Source organism: Vespula pensylvanica, chromosome 5 (assembly GCF_014466175.1).
Source record: "Vespula pensylvanica isolate Volc-1 chromosome 5, ASM1446617v1, whole genome shotgun sequence".
In the NCBI taxonomy this organism is placed as follows: domain Eukaryota; kingdom Metazoa; phylum Arthropoda; class Insecta; order Hymenoptera; family Vespidae; genus Vespula; species Vespula pensylvanica.
Window position 1 is genome coordinate 8,065,268 of NC_057689.1, and position 18,453 is coordinate 8,083,720.

At 31.2% G+C, this 18,453-nt stretch overlaps 1 protein-coding gene and 1 long non-coding RNA gene across 6 annotated transcripts; one reads left to right on the plus strand and one right to left on the minus strand.

Moving 5' to 3' along the window:
- Positions 1-3: 3 nt before the first annotated feature.
- Positions 4-2,296, plus strand: LOC122629135. The gene is made up of 2 exons (XR_006327189.1): positions 4-149; positions 1,803-2,296. It is a non-coding gene; the product is annotated as an uncharacterized LOC122629135 (long non-coding RNA).
- On the minus strand, positions 1,969-12,533 carry LOC122629133 (sterol regulatory element-binding protein cleavage-activating protein). 5 transcript variants are annotated; one of them, XM_043812206.1, is made up of 13 exons: positions 12,374-12,533; positions 9,622-9,801; positions 9,312-9,545; positions 9,064-9,244; positions 8,845-8,990; positions 7,661-8,753; positions 7,315-7,588; positions 5,924-6,987; positions 5,675-5,834; positions 5,421-5,604; positions 5,206-5,345; positions 4,931-5,142; positions 1,969-4,865 (listed from the first exon to the last, which is right to left on the minus strand). In XM_043812206.1, the coding sequence occupies exons 2-13, from the start codon at positions 9,735-9,737 to the stop codon at positions 4,686-4,688; spliced, it is 3,984 nt and encodes a 1,327-aa protein (XP_043668141.1). In that variant the 5' UTR covers positions 9,738-9,801; positions 12,374-12,533; the 3' UTR covers positions 1,969-4,685. The 5 variants fall into 5 exon arrangements, with proteins under 5 accessions (XP_043668141.1, XP_043668139.1, XP_043668137.1 ...); XM_043812204.1 differs by lacking the exon at positions 12,374-12,533 and adding an exon at positions 10,463-11,173; XM_043812202.1 differs by lacking the exon at positions 12,374-12,533 and adding an exon at positions 10,559-11,172.
- Positions 12,534-18,453: the final 5,920 nt, after the last annotated feature.

Consider the following 18,453-nt stretch of genomic DNA (forward strand, 5'->3'; position numbering starts at 1 on the left):
GAGAGAGAGAGAGAGAGAGAGAGAGAGAGAGAGAGAGAGAGAAAAGGAGAAAAAGAGAGAAGAAAATAGAATAAAAGAAAAGAAAGAAACAACGAACTTTACCGAGCTCGCTCTGGAGACGACTGAATGCGACGTGATGTGTGCTACCGGTAAGATGTACTTTCGATTTCTACTCCCTCTTCCTCTACATCAAGAGAAAATTACTCTCTGTGAGCGCGCGTCCTTTTACCTCCGTACGTCCTTCCATCAATGACGAATACGTCTTTTTCCTAGTCATTTAATTTTATCATTATCGATATGAAAACTAATTTTTTATTAGTTAGATGAATACAATCAACAATCATAAAATACAAAAAATTATGGAAATAAAAATAATTTCGTTTGATAAAACTGGAATATTACAGAATTTAAAATAATAATGATAATGATAATTATAGAAATAGAAAAAAGAAATTGCTGAGATTTCGAAGATAATTTGCTGTTGATATGCAAGATTAGATTGATAATAATGATAATATATGTTATATATATATATATATATATATATATATACACATATTACTATATAGTGATATATGTACATATATTTGTATATATAGTTGTCAATTATACTATATATTATATTACTATCAATTATATATATATATAATTAAAACAGAGAACAATTATATTATAACTGTATTGTGCGTGTATGTAATTATATACATAATTGCTTTTCTTTATTTTATGTTGGAATAGAAAAAAAGATCTCTATGTATAAGATTTCCGCGAGTGGATCTTTTTACTAAAGGAAAAAAAAATTAGCGTTATATAAGAATTGTTTTGTAAAGAAAATATGCTCTAAACGAAGGCTTCAGTATTTATACTTCACATTCAAATTCAAATTTATTTCTTCCAATGTAAAGATATAGAAAAAAGATGAAGCATTTTTATATAATTCTTATTATTTTACGATAATTTTATATATTATTCATGCTCACTTTTATTTTATATATATATATATAGTTAAAAACTTATCGGTAAAAGAAAAAAAAATACATAGAAGCATTATTCCTTTTTATGTATATCGTAAAGTAAACAATAAACATTTATCATTATGTCTATAATTCTAAGTTTTCTTCGATAATTTGTGCTACGATAAACGTATTTTTTGTATTAGACAGGAAAACCAAATATACATACATGCGTACAGATATATCAAAATAAGAAAGTTCAATTTAAACGAACAATCAATCAATCACGAAAACTATATTACAATACGTCTTGTTTATTATTATTATTATTATACGTAGACGGAGATACGATCTTGAGCTGTTAAATATAAATTAAAATCCCGCACAATAGACGTCATTTCTTCTTGAAAGAATATCAAAGGATTAACTCAACGTAAAGACAGATACACAATGTCTGAGTACGGACTTATAACGTGCATATTTTCTTGGTCATTAATCTTTCTCCATTTCTTGCATTAATTATTTACGAGAACGCTTAAAAAAAAAAGAGAAAGAAAAAAATCGAAGCAAAAAAGAAATGTTCTAATATCATGTGAAAGAAAAGCACTATTGATTCGTTCTAATCGATAACTAACTATTAAAGACATTGAACTTGATCGGTCAGATATTAATTACATTTCTACATTTTCTTATTACATTTCTTTGTTCTTATTTACCAATAAAGATAATACATAATGAAATAATTGTTAGCGCGATAATTTTGCGATAATGAAATCTTTATATTTGCATAAGATAAATTAGAAAAGAACAGGGCTTATTATAATAGTTCTTATCTCATTCTACTTACAGATTTCCGGATTAAAAGTGCCAGAAGCAGATGGACCTGTCGTTGGATGTAAAGCGCTTATGATGTTAGATTATATATCACAATTTTCGTACTTGGCTGACAGCTTTTTAAATTTCGCGAACGGAAGGGACAAGTACGTGCCGGGTTACGTCTATTACAAAATGAAAATTTTATTTTAATTTACTTTTTTTTTTAATTTTATTTTTATTAAGAACGATAGTTAATTATGCGTTAGATTATGCGTTAAATTAATTTAATAATAAATACAAAAATCACGCGTGATCGTTAGCCAGCCAACGGTGTCGTTAGAAGCATTTTCTTTTCTTTTTCTTCCTTTTTATTGTTATTTTTATTTTATTTTATTTGTTTCACTTTTTTTTTTCTTTTTCTTTTTTCTTTTATTTTTCCTTTTCCTTTCGTTCGTCATTTCCTATCACATGTCGAGACGCATCGTTTATTTTAAACAACGTACGTACAACTTTGGTTAAGAAAAATATATAATTCTAGCTAAGCAAACGATGATTTCGTTTAGTGGGTCTCACTATTCGCTCTCTCAAATAGGATATCAGAAAATAAAAGATTTTTCCTAAGTATGTATAAACTGTCACGATATATAGTACATACATTCAGTCTAGAGGCGATTATCATTGTTACATAGTTGACCTATTGATAATATTCCTTTTTTTTATATCATCCGTAAAAGACGCACGTACTTCTCTCTCTCTCTCTCTCTCTCTCTCTCTCTCTCTCTCACACACTCTCTCTCTCTTTTCTTCTCTCTTAACGTATCGTTCATTCGTTTTTTCATCTATCATTCTCGATACTGCAGTAACATTCATCAAGGTATAATATGTAAAATATAATATTGCAGAGATGAAACTCAATGTACTCTATATACCATCCCTTCGTACAACCGATCTTTTCTCTCGACTTTCTTTAGTTTATTTAAATATTAATAAGTCGACACACTGTCATTTTATTGTTGTTAAAAAATTAAATCATAACAATGAAATTCATAGTTTATGTTATTTCGTCATAAAATATGAATTTTCATGTAATCTAGTTCGACGATTAGAAAAATATAGATCTTTATAGTCTACGTAGGACCTGACTCATTTGTTTTTTTCTTTTAGCGAGGATGACCGTAATATTTAGTTTGTTGGAACCCATTCGAATGATTTGAATAGAATACGCTATAGCAATCTTGATTGATTTATAATCGATTTCAAAAAATTTCTCTTCGATTGGATCTTACTTTAACTACGTAGTACGTATCACTAATGTGTGCACATTTTTATATATGTATTCTATTTTAATATATAATAATTAAAATTTTGTTTTTTCTTTTTTTCTCTTGTTTTTTTTTTTTTTTCGATAGAACAACATCTACGTACTACGTAACAAAAGATTGAGATCAACTCTTTTTCGTCACATTATTTTCTCTCTGTCTCTGTCTCTCTCTATACATATATATATATATATATATATATATATATATATATAATTCTATTGTAGTAAATACAGTAGTATATACGAATGAAAATTACAATGATAGATGCGAAGGCACTTGTATAAGTAAAGATGAAACATTGTGCATAATGAAATTCGATTTCATCGACAAAAATGAGAAAAATCTTAATGTCATGAGTGACTTTTCAATAACTTACGTTGTAAAAAATGTAATGTGTAGATAGTCCTCGTAATAAGGTATGAACGAAAGTAAATAAATTTTCGAATTTGAACAATTATGAGATTTCTTTTAGAATAAAAAAATAATAACTTCGTTAATCGCGTTATGTAGTATTATTTAATAGACGTCCACAAAAGTGTGCAATGAGAGATCTAAATTATTTCAGGAGGACTGTCTATACATCAATTCGATTTTTTTATCTTACATATATTTATCTGGATGATATATAAATTATAAGTGTATATATATGCATAAATAACATTATGTTTTTATCGACTTTCAACGAGTAACATAAACTTCGTTAATTGCTTTCGCAAGCTTTTTGCAAACTTATCAACGTTTAACAAGCAACGATAATATTAGTTTACTTCCTTATTCTTCCATGTCATGTCATTAACGTATTTGATTCAAAAACTTTAAATTTGCATTTTGAACATAAGATACTGACTCATTAGAGAGCCAGTAATTTTCGACAGATGCAATGTTTAATATCACAAGTATTGATAACAACGATAGTTTAAAATATTACGACTTTATAAAAATAATGATTTTATATATATATATATATATATATATATATATATATACACACACATATATACATATAAATATAGTACGTTAATATAAATAGTACATAGATTCATGAACTTCATTAAAAATGACAATAATGTATTACTCCACGAAATAAAATAAGTATTTATCTAAATAGCTTTTTTTAAAAACAAATCTCACTTAAAACATTTCTTTCAAAATAAATAGATGGAAGAATATCAGAAGTAGTTAAATATCCAAAGAATTCGTGGAGTTCCAACAATCTTTAATCCGTTAATCATGTAATGAGCAGTTTCTTTTTTTATACAAATCAATAATAGATTTTACTATTTTCATACTTGAATCTTTGAATAGTTACGATAATTTAAAAAATAATAATAAATTACTATTGTCATATCATAAAATAATTCGAACAAAATATCCTACCATGGACAATTTAATCGAAAGATTTTTAAAATAATAAATGTAGCCTTAGCTTAATTGAAGGTTTAAAATACATCGAGTGTAAAAAATCTTTATCCCTGTAAAATCGCTGTAGATTGTAGTAAGCTTACGCAAAGCATGTTTTTACTCGAATATCGTATAATATTTATAATCGAAGGTAAACGTAAAATAAAGCTATGTACATGTGCATACACAAAACTTAATCTAATTTATCAGAAACCAATGGAAATCTGACGATTCTTAACTGCCGACCAAAATCACAAACTACACTATCCTTTAAAGTTATCATTTGCTTTACGAATATACAACTGTCTTTATGACCCAATCTTACTTCACGAACAGGTTCGCCAGTTCTCACGTCCCATACTACTAATGATCCCTGAAATATTTATTATTATATCTTGTACTATTGTAGATTTCATTCTAATAAAATTCATTACATACCTGGCTGCTGGCGATGAGTAGATGATGCGTTAACATAACTATTTGTAAACTATAAGCTGCTCTGTGTGCAGGAAGAGCATGCAATAAGTGACCTTGAAACCGTTCCCAAACACACAACTTTTCATCAGTTCCAATACTTATTACATACGACACTGAACATGTAATAGCTGCCACAGCACCATCGTGTGCTTGTATGCTATACATACATGTTCCTGGAAAACAATATTTTATTAATACTTTCTTATTACTTATAACATTCTATTATATTAGCTTACCTGTTAAAAGATCCCAGACACATAGTAAACCATCTTGAGATCCACTAGCGGATGTCATAGGACTAATTCTATCCACAAATAAACAAGATATTGGTCCACAATGCCCATGAAGAGTATACAATGGTAATTGGTCTTCTAACCTGAAAATATAATATAAGAACGCCATAAAATCTTATTCTACATAAATATTTGATATTATGTACCACACATCGTACCTGTACACTTTTAGAGTGTGATCTTGACTACCTGTTAAAACACGGCCTCCTTCAGAATCTAAAACCGTTATGACTTGTTGATGTGCTCTATGCGAACCAATTTTCATACAACGAAGATCTTCTTCAGATTGCATGACATTATTAATATCCATAGGTGATCCAGCGCTACCGGTACGAACATGTGCTGTAATATATCACGAGTAAGAAGAAAAAAGAAATTTACAATAACGAATATTTACTTCTTCTATACATACTTCTTCTGTAAGATGTAAATCCCCAATCAATTTGTTGGCCTTCGCTATAACTTTCAAGTTGTAAGAAATCTATGGAACCATTTAATTTAGCAGCTACTACTCTGCTACCTATAAGTTTAACAGCAGAAATCCCAAAACCGGATCCATCATCGAACAAACACTACAATAGTATTTTTAAATAAAATTTTTTTCAGTGATTATATGTACGTTATGCATAAAAAAAAAATATGTTTAATTTTAGAAACTTACTTTAAATCTTCCAGTTGTACCTTCCCAAAATTCTAAGCTACCATTAGAACATCCAACTACAATTAAATTTTCTTGGTAGTCCATGCACCAAATTGGTGAAATACTTTGAGCCAATTGTAATGGTCTTTCTCCATTTAACAAAACTGCACCATTTACTGAAATATTTGATTTTCTACATATATTTAACTCGTCCTGATTTTCAGATTTTTGCATTTCATCTATGGTCCTATTATGTTCATTTAATAGATTTTTATATTTATCACCAAAATCATAACCTTGATCATAATTTTTCTGTACTGACGAATGCTTCATGGAAGAAAATTTTATATTAATTGTTGGTTTTAAATCAGGTAAATTATAAGCATTATCCAAATTTCTACGCAAAGATTTATGTTTCTCCATATTGTTGAATTCATTTATTTGATAATCATAATCTAAATTATTGCCCATTGAATGTCTTTTGTTAATATTTCCATAATTTATTCGTTGAATATAACAAGGTCCTGGTGATGATCGTCTATGATATATTGATGAATATGGTGCAGAGTATAAATTTTGTGAGTTGATATTCTCTATCTCACCTCTGGATGGTGGAGAACCACTTTCATAATCTGACATAAGTTCTTCTGTATCTTGTGTTGCTTGATTTGAATTTTTTTGAGGTGTACCAAAGAATTGCTTTCTGTTGATATGAGCAATCTGTTCACCAGAAATTGAATCCCATATTCTTATATGTCCAGCCAAGCAAGTACTTGCAATGGTATTGCCATCTGTAGCAATACATTCGACTTCTTGAGTATGACCTTCTAGAACTAAGGGCACTGCTTCTAAGACCAGTTGTGTCACTGAATCGTGTGTCTTCTCCTGCTGATGCCAACTAGCTCTCCATTCAGCATAATTTCTAGAGCAAATGCAACGATATAAAACCACCATTGTATAAGCCACAACAATAACACTAACTAAACAAAGTAAAGCTGCTAAAAATATTTCCATAGGACTCGATGGTACAAAGGGTGCATCTGTGTTAAATCCACGCCCTTCGGATCTTGTTGGTATTTCCATATCTATAAAATAATCAAAAAATTTCACTGGTAAGAACATGATAAATTAAATTTTCTATATTGTATTTCTATATTGAATAATGTTCACTCAAGAATCAAATAACTGAATGATAAAATAGAATATTCTGATATGCATGAGAATAAAAAATTCAACATCCAGTTTAAAAATGACAAATAACGTCATATAAACTATAATAATATTTGTGATATCAGATTGTTGTACGTCAATAAAATTATTAAAAAATTATTCTTGCATAACATACGTGTCGTTTACTTTTAGATTATAAATTCAATGATTCATCTTGAATATTATCATTTAATTATACAGACCTGAAAAATCCAAGGGGTCAAGAGCAGCTGTAGCAAAACTTTGCCACTGGAACTGTTGTACATCATTAGGATTACTAATTTGTCTAACCAATTGTGGACTAACTGCGTGAGATAATTTAATTGTTGGAAGTATTGTTACTTGTTCACCAGCTACAGAAATATTATACATTGAAACAATTGAAGACCAATGATAAAGAGATAAACGATTCCAAGGTGGAAAATCTACAGGTCTCAATTTGTTCAACTCATCTGTTACATTATTAATCAGGTCATTCTAAAATAATTAAAAACTTTTAATAATAGTCTGTATCTAAAGTCTAATCACAAAACGAACTATTTAACTTACATTATCATTTAATCGATCTGGGGTAACAGTACTAGGTGATGTCTGTAAAGGTTTTATTTTATCTAATCCAATATAATTATTTAACGTTGGTCTATCTATAGTGTATCCATCTATATCTGTTTCCGTTTTTAATGTATCGCTTAAGTGAATAACATGTTCAATTAATCCAGAGTTATATATAATCATACTGATCCAGACTACCATCCACACCATAAATGCACGTTGAAATATACGTGTACGTGCCCAAAAATGAACTAATCGTAATCGTTTAGGTAATTTTGTCAATGTATAAGTATTCTGTGTATTTGGAGCTATCACGTTAGTTGGTCCACTGGTCAAACCATTCAACCTTGGATGAGACTTAGAACGAAATATATTAGGCTTTCTATTTGTTGTTATAGTTGTAGTAAACTGCTGTTTTCGTGATGTTGGAATGTGTGGTAAATGAAATTTGGAACTTTCACCAGAAAGTTCAGTACGTCTAATATCAATTGCAAGAATTGTTGAGAAAAACACCATTTGAAGAAAGAAGTCATTCAATAATCCAACAATAGCGAAAATACAAAATTCTTGAATGGCAGGAACAAATGTGAACAATCCAATAGTTAAAATAGTAACTTCAGTGAGCAAATTTTTTGTGATGGACCATCCTTCTTTTGACAAGCCTTGAGCAACTCGAATCTTTACATCCAAATGGGCTGAAGTACTCACTACACTTTTTGTTAGCACTAATACATTTTCTAAACCAACAATGATTACCAAATATGGAAACACTTCCTTTCCACTTAAACTCAATGTTAGACCAAAAAAGAAACACACACCAACGGTCATAGAAAGAGATGCTATCACCGTAAAACACGCACTAAATGCCATTCCAATTTTTGATTTAATAAGTTCTATTTTGCGCACAGAAAAATAAATGTAAAAAAGCAATACTAAGAAAGTCATCATCAAGGGAAAGAAGTCACTATAATTAAATTCTCCAGGATAAAAAATATGTAGCGCATCATCCGCCACAATATCTGTAATATTATCTTCAGATTGATGAAGACGATAATAACTTTTCAATCGACGATTTAATCCTCTTATAAATCTGGAAATACATATTAATGAAAACATGGAAAAATGTTTTATCAGTTTTTTATTATATTATTATATTAAAAGAATACTGTTTATCTACTTACTCGACATCATATTCCTTTAAATAAATGGTGACTGAATATTGTAAAATTCTTTGTCTTACACGTACAGGGTATCTCTTAATTCCAGTTTCTTTTAAATTCATGCCAAACATTACTTCTGCTAAACTAACTTTACCTTTTTGTAAGTTCTGCAATGAAAAAAATATATATAATATAGAGATCGCTGAACACTTCTAGTCTAATGGAAATTTATAAAAGTACCTTATATGAAAATACTGTTCCAATAAGATTAGTATCTTGTGAGAATAGTTCAATACTTTGTTGCCATAAGTTTGCAGGAGAAAGTACTAGACAATTATACTCCGGTAAAACCTCTGGTTTCTTTCCATTTCTTTTTTTGGCAGCCTCTATATGCAAGCAAACTTGACCAAGTGTTTTTAAGCTGTAAATATAATTCTACCATGAGGACCTTAAAAAATTTTTTATCCAAATTAATACATTAAACTAACGTTTCTGGGTGCTGATAATTTTGTATAATTTCCAATAGATTAAATATTTCGTATAAAGGTCCTCTAAATGCATCCATTAATGACAAATCTTCTGCCCATGGAACCACTCCAATTCTTAGAACAACCTGTTGAATGTATAAAGTTGATTTTTCTGTAGCATTCGTAGATTGAACCGTACGATTAAGTATCATTCTTGGTGCATTTCCTGGCATTGGCAGATTTACTAAAGGATAACTGTAATTGATGAAACAATTCTATTTTAAATTATATACTTTTACAAAAGAAAACTAAAAGATATAATTAAACAGACCAGCATAATAATATAATTGATATTGCCAAAGAGATAACTGGGATGGGATGCGAAGAACAGAATAGGCCATGGGCATAATATAGCCCTGCCACTCTATCTGGCAAACTACGGGACATTTCACCTCAAGTCTGTCTCACCAACATTCTCTTGTCTTATATTAAAATATCTACTGTTTTCGACCTGTTAACAATTTAAAAAATGCATAAATAACGAGCGATAAAACGAGATATCATCTAAATACTTCTTACAATACTCCATACATATGCACGGTCAGATAACTGTTAACATTATTGTAACATGACAATATTTAACAATCGAAAAAGGGAAAAAAGATTTGATAAAAAAGAGAAGAAGAATAAAATAATAAGTGTACCGCGTGTTTTTCTTCGGCTATCAATAACATTACGCAATTGAGATATCATTGAGCGTGTATTTTCGATGTAGCCGATGCGGTATAGCATATTATACTCTTGAAAATGTATGTCTCATTCTTTTTCAATCGCATTTGGACTCAACGCATTGCCGTACGGCGAATGATGCAACACGCGCGAAAGAGAGAGAGAGAGAGAGAGAGAGAGAGAGAGAGAGAGAGAGAGAGAGAGAAAGAAAAAGAAAAAGAAAGAAAAAGAAAGAGAAAAACAGATAAACTAAGAGAGATGAAAAACGAGTAATCTTATACAATTAATGCATCGATGTGTTCATGAGAGACATACGTCGCACATACGTAAATCTTGGTATCTTTTTCTTCTATTTTTTTCTCCTTATACCCTCCCCCCCCCCTCTCTCTCTCTTTCCTTGATTAATCGAGAAACACGTTTCGAATAGAAATTAATTTATGTACATGGCAATAACCTTCTCTCCAATTGACGTCATTCGAAAGATTCACAAAAAAATCGGCCTTCGTCCCTCTCCTCAGATTCGATGGTATATCCCTTACCCTCGATCCGTTCGATGATGATCACTCTGATATTCCAACATCGATCCTTAAATCAAAATCTCTTGAAGGATCCGGATGGTACGCGTTTCTCTCTTTGTTTTTCTTTTTCCTTTTCCTCTTTATGCCGCACGACAAGAAAATGCGGAGGAAAAAGGTCGTTGATTTTTGAGGTTATGTTCGAATATCGCTAACTCAAGTTTCGTACATGGATCGTAGTACGAAATACACGCAGCGACAATCGATCGACTTGAGAATGGAAGACGCGCATACACAAATACACGTTTTATGGCGCACGTGTTTATAATTTTTTATTTTTATATACTTATTTATTTTTCTCTTATCATTCAACTATTCTTCGTTCTATACGCGCGCATTGCTTTTGAACAAATAATAATAAATACATATCGCAATCGACATGTGAGATGCGCGCGTGCCCAACTGTGTAATATGCAGGTATATTATATTTTATACGTGTACGTGTGTCTATCTACGTTGTATTAGCGATCAAAGCAATGCTTCATAAGCTTTTATAACTCGACGACGACGACTACGTACGAACTACAGATGAAAATTCTTCGAGTGCACTGCCCGATTGAATTTAACCCGCTTGACGCAGCGCACACCGAGAGAGAGAGAGAGAGAGAGAGAAAGAGAGAGAGAGAGAGAGAGAGAGAGAGAGAGAGAAAGAGAGAGAGAGAGAGAGAGAGAGAGAAAGAGACGTAGATTAATTTATTTTTAAACGTCTAGGACGAGCCTCCGTTTGGCCGCCAATCGTAAATGCTGTGACAACTACGATCCCCTCTAATATCGTCGCTATCCTTTCTCGTGTTTTTACGCATGGTGAAAAATAGATGAAGAAAAAAAAAATAACAATGTTCACGATTCTCTATATAGTAGTTACTCTCAAAAGCGACTTGTTGAATCTGTTTTTGTTGAAAAATAAAAGCATTTCCTGCATTATCGATTAAACACAATAAAATTATTCTTAATGATATATTATTTTCGACTTTCCATTTGTTTTGCTATTTAAGTTCGAAGTTATTTATAATAAATCATGGCGTGAGCAAAGACGTAATTGTTTGAACTACGATCGATGATAAGATCCATGAAAAAATAGGGAGAAAAAATCGATTAATAAGAGTTTCATTAGTAAAAATTTTTCAATCAAACAAAAAGAAACAAAAAAGGCGTGTAAAAAGGCGTGAATAAAGACAGTGGAAATGTGGAAGCGAACGTCATTGATTTTGCATTTACGTTTATAAATACGTCATTATTGTTAAATATATGTTTCTGTCAGAAACCTATATATATTTACGTTAATAATTTTCATTTTTGGCGAAAATTTATCATCCAACTTTCGTTATTCGATATTTCTTATCGACCGAAAGACATTTATTATATTACGTATGATAAACAAATAAAGCAATAAATCGTTAACAAACGGTGAACAAAAATTTTTCTAATTTTTACATATCGATTTCGTCATCAAAAATTTTATTCGCATTTTTCATGGGTCTAATTTATCAATAATTCAACGAAGGTAATATCGTATTTATGAGGTTATGCCGAAAGGTTATCTTAAGGTTTACCGTGACGGCCAAATACAACTTTTAACAAATATATATATATACGTATATACATATATTGCTATAATTAATCGAAAAAATAATGTGACGCAATGTTTCTTTTGCTATCGCTCCTAGTATTACAATACTATTAAATACATATATCGAGATAATCGAGTTATCAAACGAGTTATCACGTGAATCTTTTCAAAACATCATGGTGTTCAGTTTGTAACGAACGAAAACTTACTCCAAAGTCGTTAACCAATGCTTTATCGAGTATCAATTTCTTCGAAAAACAAAAGCAAAAAGATATGTGTGTATAAACGTAGAGAGATAAAAAGAGAACGAAAATAAAAGTTTGGAAAGAAAAAAGCGTTGTCTCCATCTTTAGAGAGTAACCACTCTTCTCGAACTGAGTTGGACAGAATACTGTCTCTTGCTCTTTTCTTTGTCGAGCGTCTAGTTGGCTCTTGAACGTTCCATTATTCCGATGATTGATGTATCTAATTGCATCAATTGCGTAATAAATGGAAATTAGGCTGTTGTAATATGGTCAATGCCGATCAAGGGTCAACTGAGTACATCAACGATACTGTCGATGAGAAAGTATTTTTTTATTAATTCTAGGAGCTATACCAATGGTTACTTCTTTCGATTAGTATAATCTAAATTTTCTTTCAAAATAAAAAGATACTGTCGTATTATACGTTGATTTACGTTAAAGCGATAAATATTAAAAAAGAAAAAGAAAAGAGAATATAATTTTTGACATATCAATTAAAATATTTATCTATTAAAGAAGAAATTTAGATATTTGTGAAAAGATAAAACTTATTTGGTAGTACAAAGTGTTGACAATCCAGGATCGTTCATCACGTAATAGAACGTCGGGGAACTCGATCATAGAGAACTTAGAGTTCTCCAGTCATTTTGTGATTTATCGTATAATAATGGCTGCTCTTGTTCGCGAGTTACGATGCATTTCACGATTTAAGAGGATCTCCGGTTAGTTTCTTCAAATAGAGTTAATCGCGCGTAATATCGCCATTTTTCTACTCGTCTCTTTCATCGGTATAAGAAGAAAACGGTTATTCGGTTCTTAGACACCTGATCTGGCTAATAAGCTTACACAATTAGTTTGATAAGAGATATGATTGGACTTTCGCTTTTGTCGATAAAAGAAAAATAAAATAAATTTAAGTATTCTTCCTAATCAAATGCTATAAAGTATATACATAGTAACAAAGTGTTGTAAAAGTGCAAAACGATATCGATGAAGTCAAGAGGATATGATGTTATATCACGAAGAGAAAGAGAAAATAGTTAAATACATATTAGTTCCTGTCCAATCGTTTTCAAGGAGATTATATAAGTCGTGACAAGATCATTCTATGAACGTACTGGTTGAATATTTCTAATCAGACTGTGGATAAAAACAAATTTAAAATGTTATTTGAATAATTGAATAATTATTTTGTTATTTGTCAAGGTATGGAAGTCGTTACTAGTTGAAATATATTTACTTTTCTTTGATTATATATTCTTTTCTTATATTTTTCGATGGAACATCCTGGAACCACATGTATCGTCGACAAGTGATTTTACCGAATGTTAATTCTCAATGAAATAAAACTGATCGGTCGGTAACATAGGAATCTACTTGTTCTATTTTCTTCTAGAAGTAAAACAAATTGATAGATACAGTTAGAATAAAGATGATTCTAAATTATTTGATAAATCGATGAATAATTCTCTTTTTTATTATTATTATTATACGATATCTCAATTTCGAAACGTCGTTAAAGGATAATTACCGTAGAAAATAGTTCGTATATTCGTCGTATAGAAAAAAAATCTACTTTTCTCAGGAGAATATTCAGGAGAATATTCGGGAGAATATTCTTCTCGGAGCTCGCGTTATATCCTTTTTTGACGATTCTTTTTAGAATTTTTTTTTAGGAAAGACTATCCGGATAAACCGTCTCACCGTTTACCCTTCTTCTTATTCCAACAGTTTTTTCTTGATCTCTTTCTTTCTTTCTCGTACCACTACCTTATATTACCACTATCGTAGGTTTCTTTAATCGCTCTTAAACCCGATGCGACGATGATGCGACAATGATGGATCGTCTTTTCAGGTTCGTGGCGAGGAGGAACGGAACGAAATTGTGTGTCGGGAGGTTTGAAAGGGCGCGTGATAAGTTGCGGGAGTCGTGGCATCGACGTAGAAAAGAGGGTCGATCAATTTTAACCGTTGGACGTCTTCGCAAATTATTTTCGTAAGCTTTAAGCTCTTCGTACGTCGTGATTATTCGATGATTTATTATTATTTTGTCGCCTGTTTTCTTTCCGTACTCCTTCTATCCTCTTCATCTGTTCCCGTTCGAATTACTTACTAAAAATGATCAGAACAGAACAGAACAGAAGAGAAGATAGAAGATAGAAGAGAAAAAGAAGGTGAAGAAGTAGACGACGATATTCATCGCGATTAATCTTCCGTTAAACGATGAATACTTCCCTTTCGCCATTCTGTTATGCTTCCGAGAAACTTTGTAATAGCAACAAAAAAGAAAATGTTAGAAACTTTGAAAACAGAAAGTTACTTACTAAGAGGAAAATATAATCATCGGAAATTACCGAACGACGGCCGGATACGTCTTACTTTGCTTTCTTAAGATCAAAATTATTAATAACTGGTCGTGATAGTGATAATGATGCTAGTGGTGGTGATGGTAATGGTGGTGGTGGTAGGATTTGGTTCTCGAAAAACCGACAAACAGAAGAAAGATCGATGGGAGGTATTGAACGAACGATATTGCCTCGAAACTTTGATACGCCGTTTTCATCCTGCTCGAGTTGATGGAGTGGACTTTCAAGTCTTCAACCTTTTTCACGGACACGATGAAACGGAAGCATCGATAAAATACCGATAGTACGTGTGTACGATATATGTACCTATATACGTATGTGTGTATATGTATATGTATGTGTATGATATATGTGCATTCGCTTTGGAAGGATAGAAAAAAGGGGTGAAGAAGAGGAAGAAGAGAAGGGATGTAGAAAAGGAAAAAGAGAAGAGAGGAGCAGAGGGTAGCTCATTTATTTTGCGACTAGAGAATACCGATTTATCTTGCCGACGACGCGAACCCATCCTACCTAGAATTTCTTCACTATAAATGGTGATATCCTATTTGGCAATTCTATGAAAGCGATCCAGTTCGATATCGATAAAAACAAAACTCCTCTTTGGTTTTATGTAATCGATAAGAGAAAGCGATTGAAATAGAATAGAAATAACAAATAATTACTTACCAGAGAGTAGCACTTTAATGATATTCTTATTTATATTCTTTTTTTTTTCTCGTGTCTCGATAACAACAACAACTTTTTCGGTGGTAATCCTAAAGCAATATATGTAAGTATTTCTTCCAAAGGCTCCATTGTCGAAGTTTTGCTACAAGCTCGGAAGAAGAGTTTTCACTGAATCCGCGGAAAAGGCGCCGCCTTTCGTTTTACTTTGCACCGTAGCAACTTTATTATTGGTAAACAGACTGGCCTTCTTCGTTTCTTTGCCAGCTTCTTCGACTGTTTCTTTTATACCATCTTCCTCGACAACCATCTCCCTTCTCCCACCTATCTAACCTCTACCACTCTATCGTAAAAGATACCATAGCGTTTGTTGAAATATCTATACAGGAACTTTTCCGTAAACTACGAGTTCCAAGTTTTGCCTCTTGCATCTTCACCGAGATCGTCTTCTCTAAAAACGCTGACTCTTTGATCTCTGGCAAAACTTGATTGAATAAACTGGGAAAAAAGACTTGATAAAATATCTACGAAATTCGTAAAGTTCTTTCTTGACACAAGAAATATACTGACACTGTCTTGAATATATATGGTGTACGTGACTCTCTCTGTCGCGCGCGAACGCGCGCGTATATTTGTACGTGATTTCAAATATCGAGTTGAATTAACGTGACATATGTACGTGTATTAAAAGCTTATGTTTTTGTTAACAGAGTTGTTACAAATTATAAAATATATAATTAGATGAGTGCAATAAAGATCATAAATATTAATATATAAATAATAAGGTATCATCCTTAAAGTGTTAACAGAGTTATTATAAATTATAAAAGTATGTGATTACATGAGTGAAATGGAAATAATAATAATTATTTAGTAATTTTGATAAAATCACCGACAAGTTATTCACAAGAAATTCTTCGAATGATATATATAAATGCAAAGAATAATAGTGGAATAATTTGTTGTTTATATCAAAGGTGATACGATATCGAGATTAGATTTCAGTTTCAGGTTAAGTTTCAGTGTTGATTAGGTATGCGCAATACCTCAGATTTCCATAAGTAAGTACTTATCTACTCGCTTAAAAAATAAATGATTGAGATTTGATGACGTCATCGTTCTATGGCAATTTATACAATTCAAGCATACGTCGTAGAACCAAGAGGAAAGGAGATTTTCATGTTACATTTACGAAGAAATAAGATTATCTTTTTTTTTTCTATTCTTTTCCATCTTTTTTGTTTCTTCGATAATTCCCGATAAATGTTGTAATTCAATTTAATTGTTTTAAAGTAGAAAGATATTGATATCGATTATCGGTAAAGTCGGTCCCTTTGCACTTTTTCCAAGATTTTTTATTCGACATGTAAAAGAGACAGTAAACGTAAAGTTATAACGATATAATTATAACGATATTCAGGATCGTTTTAAAATAGTCAAGGAATAAATGTCTTAGAATAAATGTAATTCCTTTCAAATGCAGTATCTTTGTTCTATTAGAATAAAAAGGAGTAGAGAAGTAACGATCGATGTACTTCAAAGAGAATTCGAATGACGTTTGAAAACTTCGTAACAACTTTCAATTTGTTATGCGGTCCTTTCTCGAAGGCCATTTTTTGACTTAATCCGGCGGAAAAGTAATAAAAAGTTGCTGCAGTTTTATTATATGCAGTTTCATCCCAAAGGATCGTCTAATTGGCTTCGTAAATTGTATCGTCATTTTTTCTTTTTTTTTTTTTTTAGTCCTACGAGCAGGACAAAAGTAGGATTATACAGTTGAAGTCTCGAAGGATAAAAGGCTTTACGTTTTATTCTGACTTCTTTTCTCTTCCTCTCTTTCTCTGTTAATTTATTTTAACCATTGTCTATTTTTATTTCGATCCAATATTTGCATTCGGATATTTTTATTGTTCGTTTGCTATGTGCAAGAAACGAACGAAGAAAGTCGTTCGACGAAGACGATGACGACGACAAAGACGAGAACGATGACACTCGTCAAATTACGGATAAACTTCGCTTACTCGAGGAATGTCTTCGTTATCTAACTTTTAATTACACTCGATTCGATTTCCTTTTTATTGCGAGAACGAAGTTTCAAACACCCAGCGAGTTTCACATCGTTCGTTCGTTTATTCGACGTTGCAATCGTGAGTAATTTCTATCTTCCTTCGTTTCGTAAATATTGACCAATCCCAGGATTGTCCTCGCAGTTCATTAATTAACAAATGTGATTCACTTGCTGCTGAGAGATTCGTTGGTTAGATATATACAGGGTGTTATATCGGAATTGATAATACGAGTAGAATGGAAATGTTTTTTTAAACGATGCTTTGTTTTTGAGAAAATCGGATTTAAAAATTCTATTGCATACGTATGCAATTATGGCTAACAATATGACATGGTTGATTGAACAACTTAAGTACATATAATGTCTATCGTGTTTGTAAACAATGTTCTGCGACTTTTTCTGATATATTATTTATGTGAGCAGTCAGTTTTCATTGATCTATTACGATGACAACATTATAGGTCGCTCGATGAATCATATTTTATTGTTAGCCGTAATTGTACACGCACGGAGTGAATTTTCGAATTTGAGAATGAAATTTCTTATAAAAAAAATCTTCTACATTTCTACATTTTTCTACATTACATACTCTATTGTCAATTCTACATTTTGGACTTATTTGTTTTATACAGAATCACCTTCTTCTCACTTGTATTACCAGTTTCGAAACACCCTGTATATATTCTATATATATATATATATATATCACATAAACTCTGTATCTCTCCGATATCAATTATCGAATTCGTTTTGTTTTATTCAATGATTTACTTTGACGTACTATCGAAGATAGGATTATTCATTTGTTACGAACATTTTAATTATAAGTCGACAGGTATTTCGAAAAAATATTTATAACGATCGTTCTACAGAGTTAAAGAATAAGACTTAAAAGGAGACTTTATCGAGTAACGAATTCTTAGAAAAACTAATAAAAAAAAAAAAAA

Coding starts and splice junctions, on each gene's coding strand:
- LOC122629133 (XM_043812206.1), bottom strand. CDS start 9,737: ATGTCCCGTAGTTTGCCAGATAGAGTGGCAGGGCTATATTATGCCCAT. Junction 8,991..9,063: donor GAACAGTATTTTCATATAAG/GTACTTTTATAA, acceptor TTTTCATTGCAG/AACTTACAAAAAGGTAAAGT. Junction 8,754..8,844: donor TTAAAGGAATATGATGTCGA/GTAAGTAGATAA, acceptor ATGTATTTCCAG/ATTTATAAGAGGATTAAATC.